General features: G+C 46.2%; 1 protein-coding gene across 2 annotated transcripts in view; it reads left to right on the top strand.

The window, feature by feature from the left end:
- LOC110520616 (FERM and PDZ domain-containing protein 4) overlaps positions 1-21645 on the top strand; it is a 70339-nt gene that overhangs the window by 17930 nt on the left and 30764 nt on the right. For both annotated transcript variants that reach the window (XR_005051385.1, XM_036975241.1), the window contains exon 2: positions 13681-13794. Coding sequence is in view for 1 of the 2 variants with exons in the window: in XM_036975241.1 (XP_036831136.1) it covers positions 13681-13794 (114 nt within the window). In the remaining variant the exon portion in view is untranslated. The remainder of the gene's footprint in view (positions 1-13680; positions 13795-21645) is intronic.

Genomic DNA, 21645 nt, shown 5'->3' with positions numbered 1-21645 from the left:
TCTAAAGGTGTCTGATTTCTGTGCATTGCTTATTTTACAAGTTCAAACCCACATCAAACCCACATCAGACCCACATCAAAACAACAATCAACCCTAAGAATCCAATGGTCTCTAGACTATATGCAGTCAGAGGCGCTATCACTTTTCAGTGCATGTGACAAATAATGTTTGATTTGATTACCGGTAGTGCACACAAGGGGCACTATTTATTTCCGAACTATAATAAATAAATAAATAAATATATATATATAAATACGTATGTACGTACTGTATGCTAACAAAATACTAGTGAGATCTCATAGCGGACGCTGGCTAAATGCTAAGAAGTGCAAACAAACATAAACTAAATGCAAGAACTGACAACCGAGCTCATAAAGTTATACAACCATATCAAAAGGCATGTTGTATCCAGAAGGGGATTGATTGTCTCTGCTGTCCCGGGGAACAGTGGGTTAACTGCCTTGCTCAGCGGTAGAACAACCGATTTTTACCTTCTCATCTCAGGGCAACCTCATCTCAGGACCCAGCAACCTGTCCCAACTCTCTAACCACTAGGCTACCTCCCACCCCTTAATTGCACTAGTTAATAACCTCTGTTTTCGTTGAGTTTGAAACCTTCATTGTGATCTTGCAAGCTAGCCACCAATTTTAAATAGTTTTTGTATTCAGGGAAAACGCATTGAGACCAGAGTCTAATTCACAAAGGTACCCTTTGTCAATGCAATATGAAACAAAATTGCAACCAATACAATGTCAAATTAAATAAAAAATACAGCACAGCACAACACAACATTTAACAAAAACAGTTACATTCCTCAGCTACTAGGCTACTCTTTGTAGCCGATATGAGTAAGACCTTTAAACAGGTCAACATTCACAAGGCCGCTGATCCAGACGGATTACCAGGACGTGTGAGTCTGTAATACCAACATGTTTCAAACAGACCACCATAGTCCCCCTGCTCAAGAACACTAAGGTAACCTGCCTAAACGACTACAGACCCGTAGCACTCACGTCTGTAGCCATGAAGTGCTTCGAAAGGCTGGTAATGGCTCACATTAACACCATTATCCCAGAAACCCTAGACCCACTCCAATTTGCATACCACCCAAACAGATCCACAGATGATGCAATCTCTATTGCACTTCACACTGCCCTTTCCCACCTGGACAAAAGGAACACCTATGTGAGAATGCTGTTCATTGACTACAGCTCAGCTTCCAACACCATAGTGCCTTTAAAGCTAATCACTAAGCTAAGGATCCTGGGACTAAACACCTCCCTCTGCAACTGTTTCCTGGACTTCCTGATGTGCCGCCCCCAAGTGGTGAGGGTAGGTTGCAACACATCTGCCACGCTGATCCTCAACACTGGAGCCCCTCAGGGGCGTGTGCTCAGTCCCCTCCTGTATACCTTCTTCACCCACGACTGCATGGCCAGGCATGACTTCAACACCATCATTAAGTTTGCAGACGACACAACAGTGGTAGGCCTGATCACCGACAATGACGAGACAACCTATAGGGGGAAGGTCAGACACCTGGCCGTGTGGTGCCAGGACAACAACCTCTCCTTTAACGTGCTCAAGACAATGGAGATGATTGTGGACTACAGGAAAAGGAGGACCGAGAACAACCCCATTCTAATCGATGGGGCTGCAGTGGAATAGGTTGAGAGCTTCAAGTTCCTTGGTGTCCACATCACCAACAAACTATAATGGTCCAAACACACCAAGACAGTCGTGAAGCGGGCACGACAAAACCTATTCCCCCTCAGGAGACTGAAAAGATTTGGCATGGGTCCTCAGATCCTCAAAAGGTTCTACAGCTGCAACATCGAGAGCGTCCTGACTGGTTGCATTACTGCCTGGTACGGCAACTGCTCGGCCTCCAACTGCAAGGCACTACAGAGGGTAGTGCATACGGCCCAGTACATCACTGGGGCTAAGATGCCTGCCATCCAGGACCTCTACACCAGGGGGTGTCAGGAGGAAGGCCCTGAAAAAATGTAAGACCCCATCCACCCGTCATAGACTGTTTTCTCTGCTACCGCACAGCAAACGGTACCGGAACGCCAAGTCTTGGACCAAAATTCTTCTCCACAGCTTTTAACCCCAAGCCATAAGACTCCTGAACAGGTAATCAAATGGCTACCCAAACTATTTGCATTGTTTCCCGCCACCCCCCGCCAACCCCTCTTTTACGCTGCTGCTACTCTCTGTTTATAATCTGGCAGGGAAGTTGACTGTACAATCTGCCCTCTTTAAATCTTCACTTTTAAACTGGCTCATCATTACGTTTTTGAAATGTTAAATCCTATCCAATCCAAATGCCCAGATATTTAGCTAGAAAATTAGCTAACCAAATTCCTAGCTTGGGCCTTGCTGGAGAAAATGTTTTTTGGCACATCTTAGATAGTTATCTTAAAAACTCAGGACCCTGTCTTTCAAAGATAATTCGTAAAAATCCAAATAACTTCACAAATCTTCATTGTAAAGGGTTCAAACACTGATTCCCATGCGTGTTCAATGAACCATAAACAATTCATGAACATGCACCTAAGGAAGGGTCGTTAAGACACTAACAGCTGACAGACGGTAGGCAATTAAGGGCACAGTTATAAAAACTTAGGACACTAAAGAGGCCTTTCTACTTACTCTGAAAAACACCATAAGAAAGATGCCCAGGGCCCCTGCTCATCTGCAGCATGCCTAAGGCACGAGGACTGTGACCAGGGCAATAAATTGCAACGTCTGTACTGTGAGACACCTAAGACAGCGCTACAGGGAGACAGGACGGACAGCTGATCGTCCTCGCAGTGGCAGACCACGTGTAACAACACCTGCGCAGGATCGGTACATCCGAACATCACACCTGCGGGACAAGTGCAGGATGGCAACAACAACTTCCCGAGTTACACCAGGGACGCACCATCCCTCCATCAGTGCTCAGACTGTTTGCAATAGGCTGAGAGAGGATTTTATACAGCTTTCCTTCCATTCAGAATGGTATTTTGAAGGCATATCTTTTGAATCTGTGAGTAGAATCACGCTCCATTTATAAATAACGAAGGGTTTCGGAGGATTGCCATTGCTGCCATCGGAGAGCCTCTATCTGCATTTTTGTCAGAAATAGTTTTTTGACATAGACTTGTTCAATGTTCTCTACCTACTCTATATAGTCCTCTAAATACCCTTAATTCATGTCGTATAGTAAAAAAATAGGATAGGATAGGCATACCACAAAATCCTCACTCCTGAGGAAGAATGTATAGTATTTACTAAATAAAGCAAATACCATAACTCGGTATGTGATACAATTCTAACGAACAACAAATATTGAAAAAGATAATGCAATTACATGTACAAATGACCTCTAACCTGTACCCCAGCACACTGACTCGGTACCAGTACCCCTTGTATATAGCCTCGTTATTGTTATGTTTCTGTGTTACTTTTATAATTTTGTACTTTAGTTTATTTGGTAAATATTTTCTTAACTCTTCTTGAACTGCACTGTTGGTTAAGGGCTTGTAAGTAAGCATGCCACTTGTTTGATTTGATACTGATTTGATTTGACCTCTGGTCGGATGCAGTCCCATACATATTAACTGTGTAGAAAATATGGCCTGAATACACAGCCAGGGGAACTTGCTGCGTTCTGTTAATGCACTGTGGCTCCAATAAATCCATAGCATGTGGAAACGCTAATACCTCTCAAACACACCATTTTACTGGAGGAAATCAGATTGCATGGCCCTGTTTGGAGCCCAGCCTATCCTACTGCTATGCTGTTCTATAGGTTATTTAATACACAAAACACACTGACATTAAGCCCGGTTGGTAACTGAGGAGAAATAAAGAGTGAAAGGAAGAAAGGCTTTGAATAATGAATGTGAAGAGAGGCCTGTTAAACAGCATTGATGCCTTTGATGTGACATAACTTACTGCCACAGTGTTCATATCATCACACATCATTGTTCAAATATGGAGAGACACACAGAAAAGGGAGGGAGGGAGACAGAGAGAGAGACCAAAAGATAGAAAGAGTCGTGTCTAGGGTCCGCTCACCAACCAAGAATTCACTAAATGGGACAAACACCAAATTGAGAATCAGCATGAGGAATTCTTTTAAAAAAATAGCTTCTGTGGACAATGTAAAACACCAAATAGTGCATTCAGAGCAGAATTAGGCCGATACCCGCAAATGATGAAAATCCAGAAAAGAGCCGCTAAATTCTAAAACCACCTAAAAGGAAGTGATTCCCAAACCTTCTGAGTTCCCATCACCCTGTTAGATATGACACAAGAGGAGAGTTTTACTTGAACAATTAAGACACATTAAGTGTTTTGTTTAATGACTTGAGTTAAGTGTCGTGGCAAGGTGAGGATTAGAGTGTTTGGTGACTTTGCTATTTAGATTTGGACGGTTGGGTTTTCATAATCTTCAGTTGGTAGACAAAATACAGGACAGATTCTATAGGAAAGACAGTTTCTTATTGGCTCATTCAGTACTTCTATTCATTATTTCCAAAAAAGTAGCAATTAAGACATGGGTTTCTGTTTGCTCCCTGATAAACTATTCCTGCCATTGCCCTTATCACATAATTCCTTAGGGCTCCCTGTTCCCTAATAAATCTCCTGAAATGTCAAAATAAAACCAATTTCATGCCTCTGACAGCACAAGAGTGAGATGTTTTTTATGTGTCTCAAATTACATTATTAATGTGATTCACATTCAGTGACTGAACACTGGTTAAGGAACATTGTCCATGACATTCAAACTAGACATCCACTTGTTATGAGTTGGGATTAGGGTTGCAAAGTGAGGGTATTTTATAGGAAACATTCTAAGTTTACCGGTAAACTACCAGAATTGTTTATATTTCAAGGATTTGATCATTTATGTAATCTGTCACAAGATATATAGTGTTCCTTTTGGGCTTGTCACGAACCGGCTCAAAGCCCGTAACAAAAGGGAGACAACGTGGAGATAAGGAGTAACAAAATATATATTTATTAAATAAGTAACTAAGTATAATATACAATGGTGTGTGTAATCAGTAATCAGTAGTGTAAGTGAGTGTTTTGCATGCATGAATGTGATAATGCAGGGGGTTGAAAGACGCTAAAGCAAACAACCAAAAAACCACCAAGAAACACAACAAAATCTATAAAGATGTCTGCATGGAGAGAGTCTCCTCCATGAATGGGGAAGTGGTGTATTTATCCTAGGAGACACCGGGCCCAGATGTTTCCCATGTAGCTGACGACCCTCCCAACTCCACCCACCAGCATCATAATAAGGAAACAACAAAGAGAGAATACGGCAGACCGAGTGGGAGGGTCGTCACAGGCTCTTCAGATTATCACAGGTGTCTGTAATTATCTCTGGCTTTCTGTGTGGCCTGATAACATGTAAAATACATGAAATAATTGAAGATGGTTTTAAAATAGAATAACAAATCTGTAAAACGTTCTCCTAAATATATACCGTCAACTTAGTGAATACTATTGGTGTTTAATATGAGGGTTTCAGCATTAAATATAATTTAAAAGATATATACACTCTTAAATGTATTTTACTATGTCTATTTATTTGTGGGAAATGTTTTGCCGTCAAACTGATGTGAAAAAATAGAAAAAAGAGTCAAAAGAGTAAATAGAAAAGAATGGCATTGTTGATTAGATGCTTTTTTCATTAATTAAGCTATTTTCTCTTGAACCATATGGTCTATCTACTAGAACCCAATGGACAATATGGACACATTTATAAACAAGGAATACTATACCGTATATGAATACATATTTAAAAAAAAACGTTATTTAAGTACACCCTTAGAAAAAAAGATGCTATCTAGAAGCCTTTTTGTTTTCAAGTAGAACCCTTTTGGGTTCCATGTAGAACCCTTTCCACAGGGGGGCTCAACGTGGAACCCCAAAGGGTTCTACCTAGAACCAAAAAGGGTTTTCCTATGGGGACAGCTGAAAACCCCTTTTGGAACCTTTTGTTCTAAGAGTGTATAAAATGCCAAATTTACGATAAATTGCGGTAACTTTGTTAAATTACAGGTAGGCTTGCGACCATAGTTGGGATGGATCTAGGATGACCTCCTTTAAACTACCCAAATGCGGGACCACGGGATGATTTTGTGGGACATTTGTGGGACCTGCTGCAACATCCACGCCTTTACGCTGCACAGAGCGAGCTAATTGAAACGCACCTAACCTACTATTTTGCTTAATTTAGGATTGAGGGAAGTAGCAGATGTGTTTTAAAGGAGTAACTAGTGAGCATGAAGAACCTCACAAGTTGTGTCATTGACACATGTCTCATCTTGTGCTGCGCAGAATATCTGATCTCAACAACGATTGGAGATGTTTATGATATAAATGTGGTCATAAGCGCAACGTGACTGCAAAAGAGACCGGTGGGAATGTCTGACTGAAATATGGGACAAATCAACCTTTTTTTTGTAAATTACTGGTGTTTTAATTTGTTGCTAAAATGCAGGACATCATTGTTTGGTTGCGGGACAAAGGGACAACATGTGGGGACTGTCCCGCACAATCTGGGACATCGGGCTGGGCGATATGACGATATATTGTGTGACGATAGAACATTCTATCGTTTCATATTGTGTTCTACCGTTTATTTCGTTGTATCGCAAATTATACCCTTTACGGCAATATTTTTGCATGCAAGGGAGTGGACATGACACAGAGCACGGAGACCGTACCTAAAAGAGGGGCTACTTCGGTCGCATGGACGTGGTTTGGGAATGAAAAGTCTGACACGGACCAGAAAAACGCCCCTCTGCCAAATATGCCGCAGGCCGGGCCCGACAACAGGCTCAAACACCACTAACCTCTTTTACCACCTACGCAAGAATCATGTGAAACAGTACGGAGAGTCTACAGATGAGACCCCAAAAAGTAGTCGAGTGCTCATGTAACAGTATAACTTTAGACCGTCCCCTCGCCCATACCCGGGACCCTCTGCACACATCAACAACAGTCACCCACGAAGCGTCGTTACCCATCGCTCCACAAAAGCCGCGGCACTTGCAGAGCAAAGGGAACTACTACTTCAAGGTCTCAGAACAAGTGACGTCACCGATTGTAATGCTATTTAGCGCGCACCCCTAACTAAGCTAGCCGTTTCACATCCGTTACACTCAAAACTAACCCCAGACTCAGACGTATGGCAAAGAACCACGACGATGGAAGGAGATAACAGCTGCCATTACAACGTACATCTGCAAAGACATGGCCCCAATTTACACGGTCCAGAAACGGGGGTTTCGTGAGTTGGTGCTAACACTCGACCCAAGGTACCAAACGCAAATTGATGTGACACGAATTAATGCCAAAATATCATGCAAAACAGGCAAGCCCCCCAACATAATATATCTATATATATATATATATATATTTAGGCCTATTTTTTTTTGGCAACTACAGCTTAAGTGTTTTCTATTTACCTTTTTAGATTTTACACATTCATATTTTATTTTTTGTTACATGTTTAATTGAACATTTGCACAGGTTCTAAATAAAATAAATAATCAAATATGAGCATGTACCTTTTTTATTTGTTGAGTATAATTCAAAATGTAATAACAAATAGGTCTTTACATGTGGTCATTTTATGTAAACTATTTATCAATTGAATTTACAGAAAATGTGCTATATCGTGATATGTATCGTTATCGGGATATGAAATGACCAATATCGTGATTTGAGATTTTGGCCATATGCCAGCCCTACTGGGACATGTAGTCACCCTAGATGGACTGCCTCAGACTATGCCGTGATGACTCATGCCGTGTAAGATGGAGTTAGATGTGATAAGATTTAATTTGACAGACTGCTAGGATTGTATACTGAACAAAAATATAAACCCAACATGTAAAGTGTTGGTCCCATGTTTCATGAGCTGAAATAAAAGATCCCAGAAATGTTCCATACGCACAAAAAGCTTATTTCTCTCAAATGTCGTGCTCAAATTTGTTTTACATCCCTTTTAGTGAGCATTTCTCCTTAGCCAAAATAATCTATCCACCTGTCAGGTGTGGAATATTGTCACGACTTCCACCGAGGGTGGCTCCTCTCCCTGTTCGGGAGGTGCTCGGTGGTCGTCGTCACCGGCCTACTATCTACCACTGATCCATTTTTATGTTTTGTTTGGTTCTGTCTGTTTCTTACACCTGTTGAGTTCATTTCTGTGGGTTTATTAACCTCGTTGCCTGCTGGTATTTTGTGCGGGATTGTTTCTGTGTTTGTTTTTATAGCCACAGGCTATTCTCACGGTCGTTTGAGCCGTTGTGATTTATTTAGGATTTATTTAGGAGTAGATTGTTTTTCCTCCTGTTGTCACTTCGAATTCCTGTTTTGTTGGGCGCCTTCGTTGGGTTTGTTTCCCGACCAGTTTTGGTTGTGTTTTGGGACTTCCAAATAAGGGGACAATAAAAAGACCACTCTAAAATGGGCAGTTTTGTCACAACACAATTCCACAATTGTCTAAAGTGTTGAAGGAGCTTGCAATTGGTATGCTGACTGCAGTAATGTCCACCAGAGCTGTTTCCAGATAATTTAATATTCATTTCTCTACCATAAGCCGCCTCCAACATTGTTTTAGAGAATTTGGCAGTATGTCCACCCAGCCTCACAATCCCCGACCAAGTGTAACCAGGCCAGCCCAGGACCTCCACATCCGGCTTCTTTACCTGCGGGATCATCTGAGACCAGCCACCTGAACAGCTGATGAAACTGAGGAGTATTTCTGTCCGTAATAAAACCGTTTGTGGGGAAAAACTAATTCTGATTTGCTGGGCCTGGTTCCCCAGTGGGTGGACCTATGCCCTCCCAGGCTGAGCCCCTGCCCAGTCATGTGAAATCCATAGATAGGAACTCATTTATTTCAATTGACTGATTCCCTTATATGTAACTCAGTAAAATCTTTAAAAAATTGTTGCATGTTGCATTTATATTGTTGTTCAGTATATATGAAGAATAGACATACTATGTGCTGTTGTAATGCAGTTTATCAATCTGCACAAATTATAATTTTCTGTCAATTTGTGCACTATACACTATTGGGGGAAAAAAAAGGTGCTATAATGAATCTAGAAGGGAACTACCCATTTTGGTTCAAGGGTGGAACCCTTTCAACAGAGGGTTGTAAATTAAACCAGACAGGGCCCTATGGGGACAGCTGAATAACCCTTTTGGAACCCTTTTTGTCTAAGAGCGTATGGGGAATAGGGTTCTTGTCATGTATTGTCATGTTGTGTCTTGTTTCTGTCCTTTCCCTTCACCCTGTCTCCCTCTGCTGGTCGTTATTAGGTTACCTTTTCTCCCCCTCTTTCTCCCAGCTGTTCCTTGTCTCCTCCTAACTACCTCGTCACCCCTTTTCCCACCTGTTCCCTTTTTCCCTCTGATTAGTCCTCTATATCTCTCTCTGTTTTTGTTTCTGTCTTTGTCGGATTCTTGTTTGTGTTATTCATGCCTGAACCAGACTATCGTCATGTTTGCTGCAACCTTGTCCTGTCCTGTCGGAATCTGCCGGTCCATCTGAGCCTACCTATGTTTTGTCATTAAAGAAGCTCTGTTTACGTTAATTCGCTTTTGGGTCCTCATTCACGCACCGTAACAGAAGAAGGACGGGTCCCTGCGCCCCTGCATAGATTATCGAGGGCTGAATGACATAACAGTGAAGAATCGTTATCCGCTTCCTCTTATGTCTTCAGCCTTCGAGATCCTGCAGGGAGCCAGGTTTTTCACTAAGTTGGACCTTCGTAACGCTTACCATCTCGTGCGCATCAGGGAGGGGGACGAGTGGAAGACGGCGTTTAACACTCCGTTAGGGCACTTTGAATACCGGGTTCTTCCTTTCGGCCTCGCTAACGCTCCAGCTGTCTTTCAGGCATTAGTCAATGATGTCCTGAGAGACATGCTGAACATCTTTGTTTTCGTTTACCTTGACGATATCCTGATTTTTTCACCGTCACTCCAGATTCATGTTCAGCACGTTCGACGTGTCCTCCAGCGCCTTTTAGAGAATTGTCTTTTTGTGAAGGCTGAGAAGTGCTCTTTTCATGCCTCCTCCGTCACTTTTCTCGGTTCTGTTATTTCCGCTGAAGGCATTAAGATGGATCCCGCTAAGGTCCAAGCTGTCATTGATTGGCCCGTCCCTAAGTCACGCGTCGAGCTGCAGCGCATTCTCGGCTTCGCGAACTTCTATCGTCGTTTCATCCGTAATTTCGGTCAGGTGGCAGCTCCTCTCACAGCCCTTACTTCTGTCAAGACGTGCTTTAAGTGGTCCGTTTCCGCCCAGGGAGCTTTTGATCTCCTCAAGAATCGTTTTACATCCGCACCTATCCTTGTTACACCTGACGTCACTAGACAGTTCGTTGTCGAGGTTGACGCGTCAGAGGTGGGCGTGGTTGCCATTCCTTCTCAGCGCTCCCTCTCTGACGACAAGGTCCACCCTTGCGCGTATTTTTCTCATCGCCTGTCGCAGTCGGAACGTAACTATGATGTGGGAAACCGCGAACTGCTCGCCATCCGCTTAGCCCTAGGCGAATGGCGACAGTGGTTGGAGGGGGCGACCGTTCCTTTTGTCGTTTGGACTGACCATAGGAACCTTGAGTACATCCGTTCTGCCAAACGACTTAATGCGCGTCAGGCGCGCTGGGCGCTGTTTTTTGCTCGTTTCGAGTTCGTGATTTCTTATCGTCCGGGCTCTAAGAACACCAAGCCTGATGCTTTATCTCGTCTCTTCAGTTCTTCAGTAGCCTCCACTGACCCCGAGGGGATTCTCCCTGAGGGGCGTGTTGTCGGGTTGACTGTCTGGGGAATTGAGAGGCAGGTAAAGCAAGCACTCACTCAAACTCCGTCGCCGCGCGCTTGTCCTAGGAACCTTCTTTTCGTTCCCGTTCCTACTCGTCTGGCCGTTCTTCAGTGGGCTCACTCTGCCAAGTTAGCCGGCCATCCTGGCGTTCGGGGTACGCTTGCTTCCATTCGCCAGCGTTTTTGGTGGCCTACCCGGGAGAATGACACGCGTCGCTTCGTGGCTGCTTGTTCGGTCTGCGCGCAGACTAAGTCCGGTAACTCCCCTCCTGCCGGCCGTCTCAGGCCGCTTCCCATTCCCTCTCGACCGTGGTCTCACATCGCCTTAGATTTTGTCACCGGACTGCCTTCGTCAGCGGGGAAGACTGTTATTCTTACGGTTGTCGACAGGTTCTCTAAGGCGGCTCATTTTATTCCCCTTGCTAAGCTTCCTTCTGCTAAAGAGACGGCACAAATCATCATCGAGAATGTTTTCAGAATTCATGGCCTTCCGTCAGACGTCGTTTCGGACAGAGGTCCGCAATTCACGTCTCAATTTTGGAGGGAGTTTTGCCGTTTGATTGGGGCTTCCGTCAGTCTCTCTTCCGGCTTTCACCCCCAGTCTAACGGTCAAGCAGAACGGGCCAATCAGACTATTGGTCGCATCTTACGCAGTCTTTCTTTTCGCAACCCTGCGTCTTGGTCAGAACAGCTCCCCTGGGCAGAATACGCCCACAACTCGCTTCCTTCGTCTGCGACCGGGCTATCTCCTTTTCAGAGTAGCCTCGGGTACCAGCCTCCGCTGTTCTCATCTCAGTTCGCCGAGTCCAGCGTCCCCTCCGCTCAGGCTTTTGTCCAACGTTGCGAGCGCACCTGGAAGAGGGTCAGGTCTGCACTTTGCCGTTATAGGGCGCAGACTGTGAGGGCTGCTAATAAGCGCAGAACTAAGAGTCCTAGATATTGTCGCGGTCAGAGAGTTTGGCTCTCCACTCAGAACCTTCCCCTTAAGACCGCTTCTCGCAAGTTGACCCCGCGGTTCATTGGTCCGTTCCGTATTGCTCAGATCATTAATCCTGTCGCAGTTCGACTTCTTCTTCCGCGATATCTTCGTCGCGTCCACCCGGTCTTCCATGTCTCCTGTGTCAAGCCCGTTCTTCGCGCCCCCGCTCGTCTCCCCCCCCCCCCATCCTTGTCGAGGGCGCACCCATCTACAGGGTCCGTAGGATTTTGGACATGCGTCCTCGGGGCCGTGGTCATCAGTACCTAGTAGATTGGGAGGGGTACGGTCCTGAGGAGAGGAGTTGGGTTCCCTCTCGGGACGTGCTGGACCGTGCGCTGATCGATGATTTCCTCCGTTGCCGCCAGGTTTCCTCCTCGAGTGCGCCAGGAGGCGCTCGGTGAGTGGGGGGGTACTGTCATGTATTGTCATGTTGTGTCTTGTTTCTGTCCTTTCCCTTCACCCTGTCTCCCTCTGCTGGTCGTTATTAGGTTACCTTTTCTCCCCCTCTTTCTCCCAGCTGTTCCTTGTCTCCTCCTAACTACCTCGTCACCCCTTTTCCCACCTGTTCCCTTTTTCCCTCTGATTAGTCCTCTATATCTCTCTCTGTTTTTGTTTCTGTCTTTGTCGGATTCTTGTTTGTGTTATTCATGCCTGAACCAGACTATCGTCATGTTTGCTGCAACCTTGTCCTGTCCTGTCGGAATCTGCCGGTCCATCTGAGCCTACCTATGTTTTGTCATTAAAGAAGCTCTGTTTACGTTAATTCGCTTTTGGGTCCTCATTCACGCACCGTAACAGTTCTATTTCAGATGCAGCCTACACTCCCAGTCGCTATTAGAAACAACCTCGAGGCCCAGCCCGCCTGTGGGACAGCAACCTGTGGTTACTCCATTGGCTCACAGCAAAAACATCAACCTTTTCAAACACAATTTTCTTGTTGACTGCAATTATAAACCTACATTTAAGAAAAGTATAACATGTCTAAAGATTAATGTAAACGTAACTCAAGAAAAACGTAATGCAGGGCTTCCCTCAAGCCCTTTTTCATGACTGCTTGCAGCCATGTGAGTGCTAGCCAGCTACCGACCATAACAATAAGCTAGCCAAGACCTACAACACAAACAAACAAACTCTAAAGCTACAAGTAGTTACAAACAGACTATACTAAACAAGTTACATTTCTCACCTGTGATGAAATGTTTTCCACACACTTAGCGATGTATGTGTAGCCTATTTGTACACTGGGTCCCCAGATTTCCCACTCTCCCACGCCAAATAGCCTGAAGCCACAGGGCTCTTCTCGCAGACTCTATTTCCCTACGTGGGAGCATTGTAAAATGTAGGTTGGGCATTTTCACCTGGTACATTGAATAGACCAGAATCTTTTCGGCATGTTTTGCGATTTCTGTATAACAAAAATAGAAAACAAAGTTGTCTCTTTTACAATTAGGGGTCAATTGGAAATAATGTTTTCCCAGTTTGTGAGCGTAGTCGAGGGCAACTCTTTATTTTTACGTGAATATTGACTCGCCATATAGGAATTTGTCATTACTCTAAAAGGCTCTGCAAGTTCAATCCGACAACTGCAGTGGCCGTACAGCATTTACTGCGATGTGGCCTCCACAGAAGTCAAGGCCTTCATACTTGCGCTTCGCGGAACAGAGCAGAGCTGTTGTCAAGGAAATAGGTTTGTGTTTATATATTGAACTCCCACACCTGCCTACCGTCAACCAATCATGTCAAAGCAGAGCTATACAGAGCCCTCGATTGTTACAAAATTTGGGAGGAGCAAGGCGATGACACTACTGTAAGTCTGATATGGCTGACCTCCTCTTCTCCTCCTCTACAGCCATAGGACCAAGTCATCAGGCTGGCTGCCGCCTGGCACCTGCAGCGCTGCACATGGACCCCCCAATGGATGGGACATGGCCACCAATAGAGACGGGAGAGACTTCTACATCAAGTAAGTGAGCTGAGAGGGGAAGGGAGGGGAGGAGACAAGTGGAGAGGAGAGGAAAATAGGAGAGGAGAATAGCAGAGGAGATGAAAAGAGGAGAGGAAAAGAGGAGAGAATATGAGAGGAAAAGAGGAGAGGAAAGGAAAGAGGAGAGGGGAAGAGGAAACGAGGAGAGAATAGGAGAGGAGAACAAAAAAGAGGAGAGGAGGAGAGAAGAGGAGAGGAAAAGAGGAGAGGAGAGGAAAAGAGGAGTGGAAAAGAGAGGAAAAGAGGAGAGGAGAGGAAAAGAAGAGAAGAGAGGAAAAGAGGAGAGAATAGGAGGAGAGGAGAGGAAAATAAGAGAAGAGAGGAAAGGAGGAGAGAATATGAGGAGAGGAGAGGAAAAGAAGCGAAGAGAGGAGAGGAAAAGAGGAGAGAATAGGAGAGGGAAAAAGGAGAGAGGCTCTCTCTCTCAGTCCCAGATGTTTTGGAGGCTTTGGTAACCTGTGATTATTCTAGCCACGTCATTGCTAGTGCCTCCACTCTCTCTCTCTCCCCATCCATCCTTCAGAATACTGATTCTCCATTTCCTTCTTTTTCTGTGCACAGACACATGCCCTGCCCTTCCCGCACACACTGTATCTCACACACACAGACACATGGCCTGCCCGCACACACTCTCTCACACACCCACTCACACACCCACACACACAGACACATGCCCTGCCAGCCCACACTCTCTCTCTCACACACAAGCACACATACACACACAGACACCTGCCTTGCCCATACACATTCTCTCACACACACACACACTCACAGACAAACACACACGCACAGACACGCTCCAGCCTCCTCACTGTAGCTTGCTCTTCGGAGCAGAGAAGTAAAGCCTAATTGTTTTCCGGCTCCTGAAGAATTCATCCACAAAGGGACTTATTTAGATCTCTATGAGACTGCAGGTAGCTGTGGAGATGCCAGGGTGTATTAGCTGTGGAGATGCCAGGGTGACGTAGCTGTGGAGATGCCAGGGTGACGTAGCTGTGAAGATGCCAGGGTGACGTAGCTGCGGAGATGCCAGGGTGACGTAGCTGTGGAGATGCCAGGGTGACGTAGCTGTGGAGATGCCAGGGTGACGTAGCTGCGGAGATGCCAGGGTGACGTAGCTGCGGATATGCCAGGTTGACGTAGCTGCGGAGCTGCCAGGGTGACGTAGCTGTGGAGATGCCATGGTGTAGTAGCTGTGGAGATGCCATGGTGTAGTAGATGTGGAGATGCCAGGGTGTAGTAGCTGTGGAGATGCCAGGGTGTAGTAGCTGTGGAGATGCCAGGGTGACGTAGCTGTGGAGATGCCAGGGTGACGTAGCTGTGAAGATGCCAGGGTGACATAACTGTGGAGATGCCATGGTGACGTAGCTGTGGAGATGCCAGGGTGACGTAGCTGCGGAGATGCCAGGGTGACATAGCTGTGGAGATACCATGGTGATAGAGCTGTGGAGATACCAGGGTCATGTAGCTGAGGAGATGCCAGGGTGTAGTAGCTGCGGAGATGTCAGCGTGACGTAGCTGTGGAGATCCCAGGTGATGTAGCTGCGACGATACCAGGGTGACGTAGCTGCGGAGATGCCAGTGTGATGCAGCTGTGGAGATGCCATGGTAATGTAGCTGTAGAGATGCCAGGGTGTATTAGCTGTGGAGATGCCAGGGTGTAGTAGCTGTGGAGATGCCAGGGTGACGTAGCTGTGTAGATGCCATGGTGTTGTAGCTGTGGAGATGCCAGGGTGACGTAGATGTGGAGATGCCAGGGTGACGTAGCTGTGGAGATGCCAGGGTGAAGTAGCTGTGGAGATGCCAGGGGGATGTAGCTGTGGAGATGCCAGGGTAACGTAGCTGTGGAGATGCCATGGTAACGTAGCTGTGGAGATGCCAGGGTAACGTAGCTGTGGAGATGCCAGGGTGTAGTAGCTGTGGAGATGCCAGGGTGTAGTAGCTTTGGAGATGCTAGGGTAACGTATCTGTGGAAATGCCATGGTGTAGTAGCTGTGGAGATGCCATGGTGTAGTAGCTGTGAAGATGTCAGGGTGTAATAGCTGCGGAAATGCCAGGGTGACGTAGCTGTGGAGATGCCAGGGTAACGTAGCTGTGGAGATGCCAGGGTGTAGTAGCTGTGGAGATGCCAGGGTGACGTAGCTGTGGAGATGCCAGGGTGACGTAGCTGTGGAGATGCCATGTTGTAGTAGCTGTGGAGATGCCAGGGTGGCGTAGCTGCAGAGATGCCAGGGTGACGTAGCTGTGGAGATACCATGGTTATATAGCTGCGGAGATACCATGGTCATGTAGCTGAGGAGATGCCAGGGTGTAGTAGCTGTGGAGATGCCATGGTGTAGTAGATGTAGAGATGCCAGGGTGTAGCTGTGACGTAGCTGTGAAGGACGTAGCTGTGAAGATGCCAGGGTGACATAACTGTGGAGATGCCATGGTGACGTAGCTGTGGAGAGGCCAGGGTGACGTAGCTGCGGAGATGCCAGGGTGACATAGCTGTGGAGATACCATGGTGATAGAGCTGTGGAGATACCAGGGTCATGTAGCTGAGGAGATGCCAGGGTGTAGTAGCTGCGGAGATGTCAGCGTGACGTAGCTGTGGAAATCCCAGGTGATGTAGCTGCGATGATACCAGGGTGACGTAGCTGCGAAGATGCCAGTGTGATGCAGCTGTGGAGATGCCATGGTAATGTAGCTGTAGAGATGCCTGGGTGTATTAGCTGTGGAGATGCCAGGGTGTAGTAGCTGTGGAGATGCCAGGGTGACGTAGCTGTGTAGATGCCATGGTGTTGTAGCTGTGGAGATGCCAGGGTGACGTAGATGTGGAGATGCCAGGGTGACGTAGCTGTGGAGATGCCAGGGTGAAGTAGCTGTGGAGATGCCAGGGGGATGTAGCTGTGGAGATGCCAGGGTAACGTAGCTGTGGAGATGCCATGGTAATGTAGCTGTGGAGATGCCAGGGTAACGTAGCAGTGGAGATGCCAGGGTGTAGTAGCTGTGGAGATGCCAGGGTGTAGTAGCTTTGGAGATGCTAGGGTAACGTATCTGTGGAAATGCCATGGTGTAGTAGCTGTGGAGATGCCATGGTGTAGTAGCTGTGGAGATGTCAGGGTGTAATAGCTGCGGAAATGCCAGGGTGACGTAGCTGTGGAGATGCCAGGGTAACGTAGCTGTGGAGATGCCAGGGTGTAGTAGCTGTGGAGATGCCAAGGTGACGTAGCTGTGGAAATGCCAGTGTGTAGTAACTGTGGAGATTCCAGGGTGTAGTAGCTGTGGAGATGCCAGGGTAAAGTAGCTGCGGAAATGCCAGGGTGACGTAGCTGTGGAGATGCCAGGGTAACGTAGCTGTGGAGATGCCAGGGTGACGTAGCTGCGGAGATGCCAGTGTGTAGTAGCTGTGGAGATGCCATGGTGTAGTAGCTGTGGAGATGCCAGGGTGACGTAGCTGTGGAGATGCCATGGTGTAGTAGCTGTGGATATACCAGGGTGACATAGCCGTGGAGATGCCAGGGTGACGTAGCTGCGGAGATGCCAGGGTGACGTGGCTGTGGAGATGCCATGGTGTAGTAGCTGTGGTGATGCCAGGGTAAAGTAGCTGCGGAAATGCCAGGGTGACATAGCTGTGGAGATGCCAGGATAACGTAGCTGTGGAGATGCCAGGGTGACGTAGCTGCGGAGATGCCAGTGTGATGTAGCTGCGGAGATGCCATGGTGTAGTAGCTGTGGAGATGCCAGGGTGACGTAGCTGTGGAGATGCCATGGTGTAGTAGCTGTGGATATACCAGGGTGACGTAGCTGTGGAGATGCCAGGGTGACGTAGCTGTGGAGATGCCAGGGTGACGTAGCTGTGGAGATGCCATGTTGTAGTAGCTGTGGAGATGCCAGGGTGACGTAGCTGTGGAGATACCATGGTTATATAGCTGCGGAGATACCATGGTCATGTAGCTGAGGAGATGCCAGGGTGTAGTAGCTGTGGAGATGCCATGGTGTAGTAGATGTAGAGATGCCAGGGTGTTTTACCTGTGGAGATGCCAGGGTGTAGTAGCTGTGGAGTTGCCAGGGTGATGTAGCTGTGGAGATGCCAGGATGACGTAGCTGTGGAGATACCATGTTGATATAGCTGCGGAGATACCAGGGTCATGTAGCTGAGGAGATGCCAGGGTGTAGTAGCTGCGGACATGTCAGGGGGACGTAGCTGTGGAGATCCCAGGTGATGTAGCTGCGAAGATACCAGGGTGAAGTAGCTGCGGAGATGCCAGTGTGATACAGTTGTGGAGATGCCATGGTAATGTAGCTGTATAGATGCCAGGTTGTATTAGCTGTGGAGATGCCAGGGTGACGTAGCTGTGGAGATGCCATGGTGTAGTTGCTGTGGATATGCCATGGTGTAGTAGCTGTGGAGATGCCAGGGTGTATTAGCTGTGGAGATGCCAGGGTGTAGTAGCTGTGGAGTTGCCAGGGTGATGTAGCTGTGGAGATGCCAGGATGACGTAGCTGTGGAGATACCATGTTGATATAGCTGCGGAGATACCAGGGTCATGTAGCTGAGGAGATGCCAGGGTGTAGTAGCTGCGGACATGTCAGGGGGACGTAGCTGTGGAGATCCCAGGTGATGTAGCTGCGAAGATACCAGGGTGACGTAGCTGTGGAGATGCCAGTGTGATACAGTTGTGGAGATGCCATGGTAATGTAGCTGTATAGATGCCAGGTTGTATTAGCTGTGGAGATGCCAGGGTGACGTAGCTGTGGAGATGCCATGGTGTAGTAGCTGTGGATATGCCATGGTGTAGTAGCTGTGGAGATGCCAGGGTGTATTAGCTGTGGAGATGCCAGGGTGACGTAGCTGTGGAGATGCCATGGTGTAGTAGCTGTGGAGATGCCAGGGTGTAGTAGCTGTGGAAATGCCAGGCTGACGTAGCTGTGGAGATGCCAGGGTAACGTAGCTGTGGAGATGCCATGGTGACGTAGCTGTGGGGATGCCATTGTGATGAGCTGTGGAGATGCCAGGGTAACGTAGCTGTGGAGATGCGATGGTGTAGTAGCTGTGGAGATGTCAGGGTAACGTAGCTGTGGAGATGCCATGGTGACGTAGCTGTGGGGATGCCATTGTGATGAGCTGTGAAGATTCCAGGGTAACGTAGCTGTGGAGATGCCATGGTGTAGTAGCTGCGGAGATGCCAGGGTGTAGTAGCTGTGGAGATGCCAGTGTGTAGTATCTGTGGAGATGCCAGGGTGACGTAGCTGTGGAGATGCCATGGTGACATAGCTATGGAGATGCCAGGGTGATGTAGCTGTGGAGATGCCATGGTGACGTAGCTGTGGAGATACCATGGAACAGTGTTATCAGCATCATCAGTCTTTTGCCAGTTTAGGATTTCTGTGGAGGACTACAGGTACTGTGGTTTTGCTGTAGTGTCATGTACTGTAGAGTGCTGTACTGTAGAGTACTGTCCTGCAGAGTACTGTACTATACTGTAGTGTACTGTAGTGTACTGTTGTGTCCTGTAGTGTACTGTCTGTAGCGTAGAGTAGAGTAGTGTAGTGTAATGTACTGTTCTGTACATGTGTGTAGTGTACTCTTCTGTATAGTAGATAAGTGTGGTGTAATGTACTGTGCTGTACTTTAGCGTACTGTAGTGTACTGTAGTGTAGTGTACTGTAGTGTACCTTTTTGTAATGTAGTATACCGTTCTGTTCTGTAGTGTAGTGTAGTGTACTGTAGTGTACTGTTCTGTAGTGTTCTGTAGTGTACTGTACTATACTGTAGTGTACTGTGGTGTAATGTACTGTAGTGTACTCGTGTACTGTACGGTTGTGTACTGTATTGTACTAGTGTACTGTTCTATAGTGTGCTGTAGTGTACTAGTTTACTGTTCTGTAGTGTACTAGTTTACTGTTCTGTAGTGTACTGTACTATACTGTAGTGTGCTGTGGTGTAGTGTAGTGTACTGTTCTGTGGTGTACTGTGGTGTAGTGTACTGTAGTGTAGTGTACTGTTCTTTACCATAGTGTACCGTACTATACTGCAGTGTACTGCGGTGTACCATTTTGTAATGTAGTGTAGCTTTCTGTGCTGTAGTGTACTGTAGTGTACTTTAGTGTACTGTCGTGTACTTTAGTGTAGTCTACTGTCGTGTAGTGTACTGTTCTTTACCATAGTGTACTATAGTGTACTGTTGTGTACTGTACTATACTGCAGTGTACGGTTGTGTACTGTGCTGTAGTGCACGTTTTTGTAATGTAGTGTACCGTTCTGTACTGTTCTGTACTGTAGTGTACTGTAGTGTTCTGTAGTGTAGTGTGCTGTAGTGTAGTGTACTATAGTGTACTGTAGTGTACTGTAGTGTAGTGTATTGTACTTTAGTGTACAGTAGTGTAGTGTACTGTACTGTAGTGTATTGTAGTGTACTGTAGTGTAGTGTACTGTTCTTTACCATAGTGTACTGTATTGTAATGTAGTGTACTGTACTGTAGTGTACTTTAGTGTAATATATTGTACTGTAATGTAGTGTAATGTACTGTAGTGTAATATAGGGTAGTGTACTGTACTGTTATGTACTGTTGTGTAGTGTAATGTACTGTGCTGTAGTGTAATGTACTGTGCTGTAGTGTAATGTAGTGTACTGTTGTGTAGTGTACTGTGTTGGGACTACAAAGCACAGTGTAACAAGTGAGGGCTGCTTCTTCATCTCTTATGATGTTTCTGTAGGAGGATGTATTTTCTTCTGCTCTCCTCTCCCAGCAGTGATGTTGAAGCAGTATAAATATGACAGCCTGCATCGACAAGATTCCCAGACCCACCCTGGCATTCTTACTTCCCTATCTCTTCATGCATAACACGATGCATTCTAATTTAGATCCAGTATGTACTCATAGAATATATATATATATATATATATATATATATATAGACATACAGTATATATAAAAATCCTGCTGTAATACAGTAGAAAAGGTGTGCACATCATTTCCCTTGTGATTACATGTAGCTGCCATATAAGGGAAACATGTTATAATTATGATGCTTTGCATTGACATAGGCCCAGTAGGAAATAGTCTGGGGAACTATTGACACATGGGCTAGAGAGCTTGAACTGCGTGACGGCAGAGAGGTTACATAAGAGCAGTGCTCCAGAGGAGGACAGAGTGTATTGGATGCAGAGAGTCTGTCTGTACGAGGCACATCACTGAGGCTCGTTTGGCTCTAACCTACTGTAGTCTTGCTTTGACTCTAACCCAGCCATGCTTTGGCTCTACTATAGTCTTGCTTTGGCTCTACTATAGTCTTGCTTTGGCTCTACCCTAGTCTTGCTTTGACTCTTAACCTAGTCTTGCTTTGACTCTAACCCAGCCTTGCTTTGACTCTAACCTAGCCTTGCTTCGACTGTACCCTAGCCTTGCTTTGACTCTAACCTAGCCTTGCTTTGACTCTAACCTAGCCTTGCTTTGACTCTAACCTAGCCTTGCTTCGACTGTAACCTAGCCTTGCTTTGGTGCTAACCTAGCCTTGCTTTGGCTCTAACCTAGCCTTGCTTTGACTCTAACCTAGCCTTGCTTTGACTCTAACCTAGCCTTGCTTTGACTGTAAAAAATATTTGACATTTCGTAGCAGATTAGGAGAATTTACGCAGCAGGTTAGGAAAATGTGGTTAAGGTTAGGAAAAGAGTTAGGGTTAGTTAAAATGCGAGAAAAAAAAATACTTTTGACGTTCATTTGACAAAAGATGGATCCCCTTTAGGACCCATTTTCTGCCTAGATTACATGGTTGCATTCAAGACAAGGCCATTTTTATTGATCTGTTGTCAGTCGAGTAGGCTACCATCATATTAAAACAG

This window comes from Oncorhynchus mykiss, chromosome 3 (assembly GCF_013265735.2).
Source record: "Oncorhynchus mykiss isolate Arlee chromosome 3, USDA_OmykA_1.1, whole genome shotgun sequence".
In the NCBI taxonomy this organism is placed as follows: Eukaryota; Metazoa; Chordata; class Actinopteri; order Salmoniformes; family Salmonidae; genus Oncorhynchus; species Oncorhynchus mykiss.
Note: the sequence above shows the minus strand (reverse complement) of the source record. Positions and strands in the feature narration are given on the sequence as shown.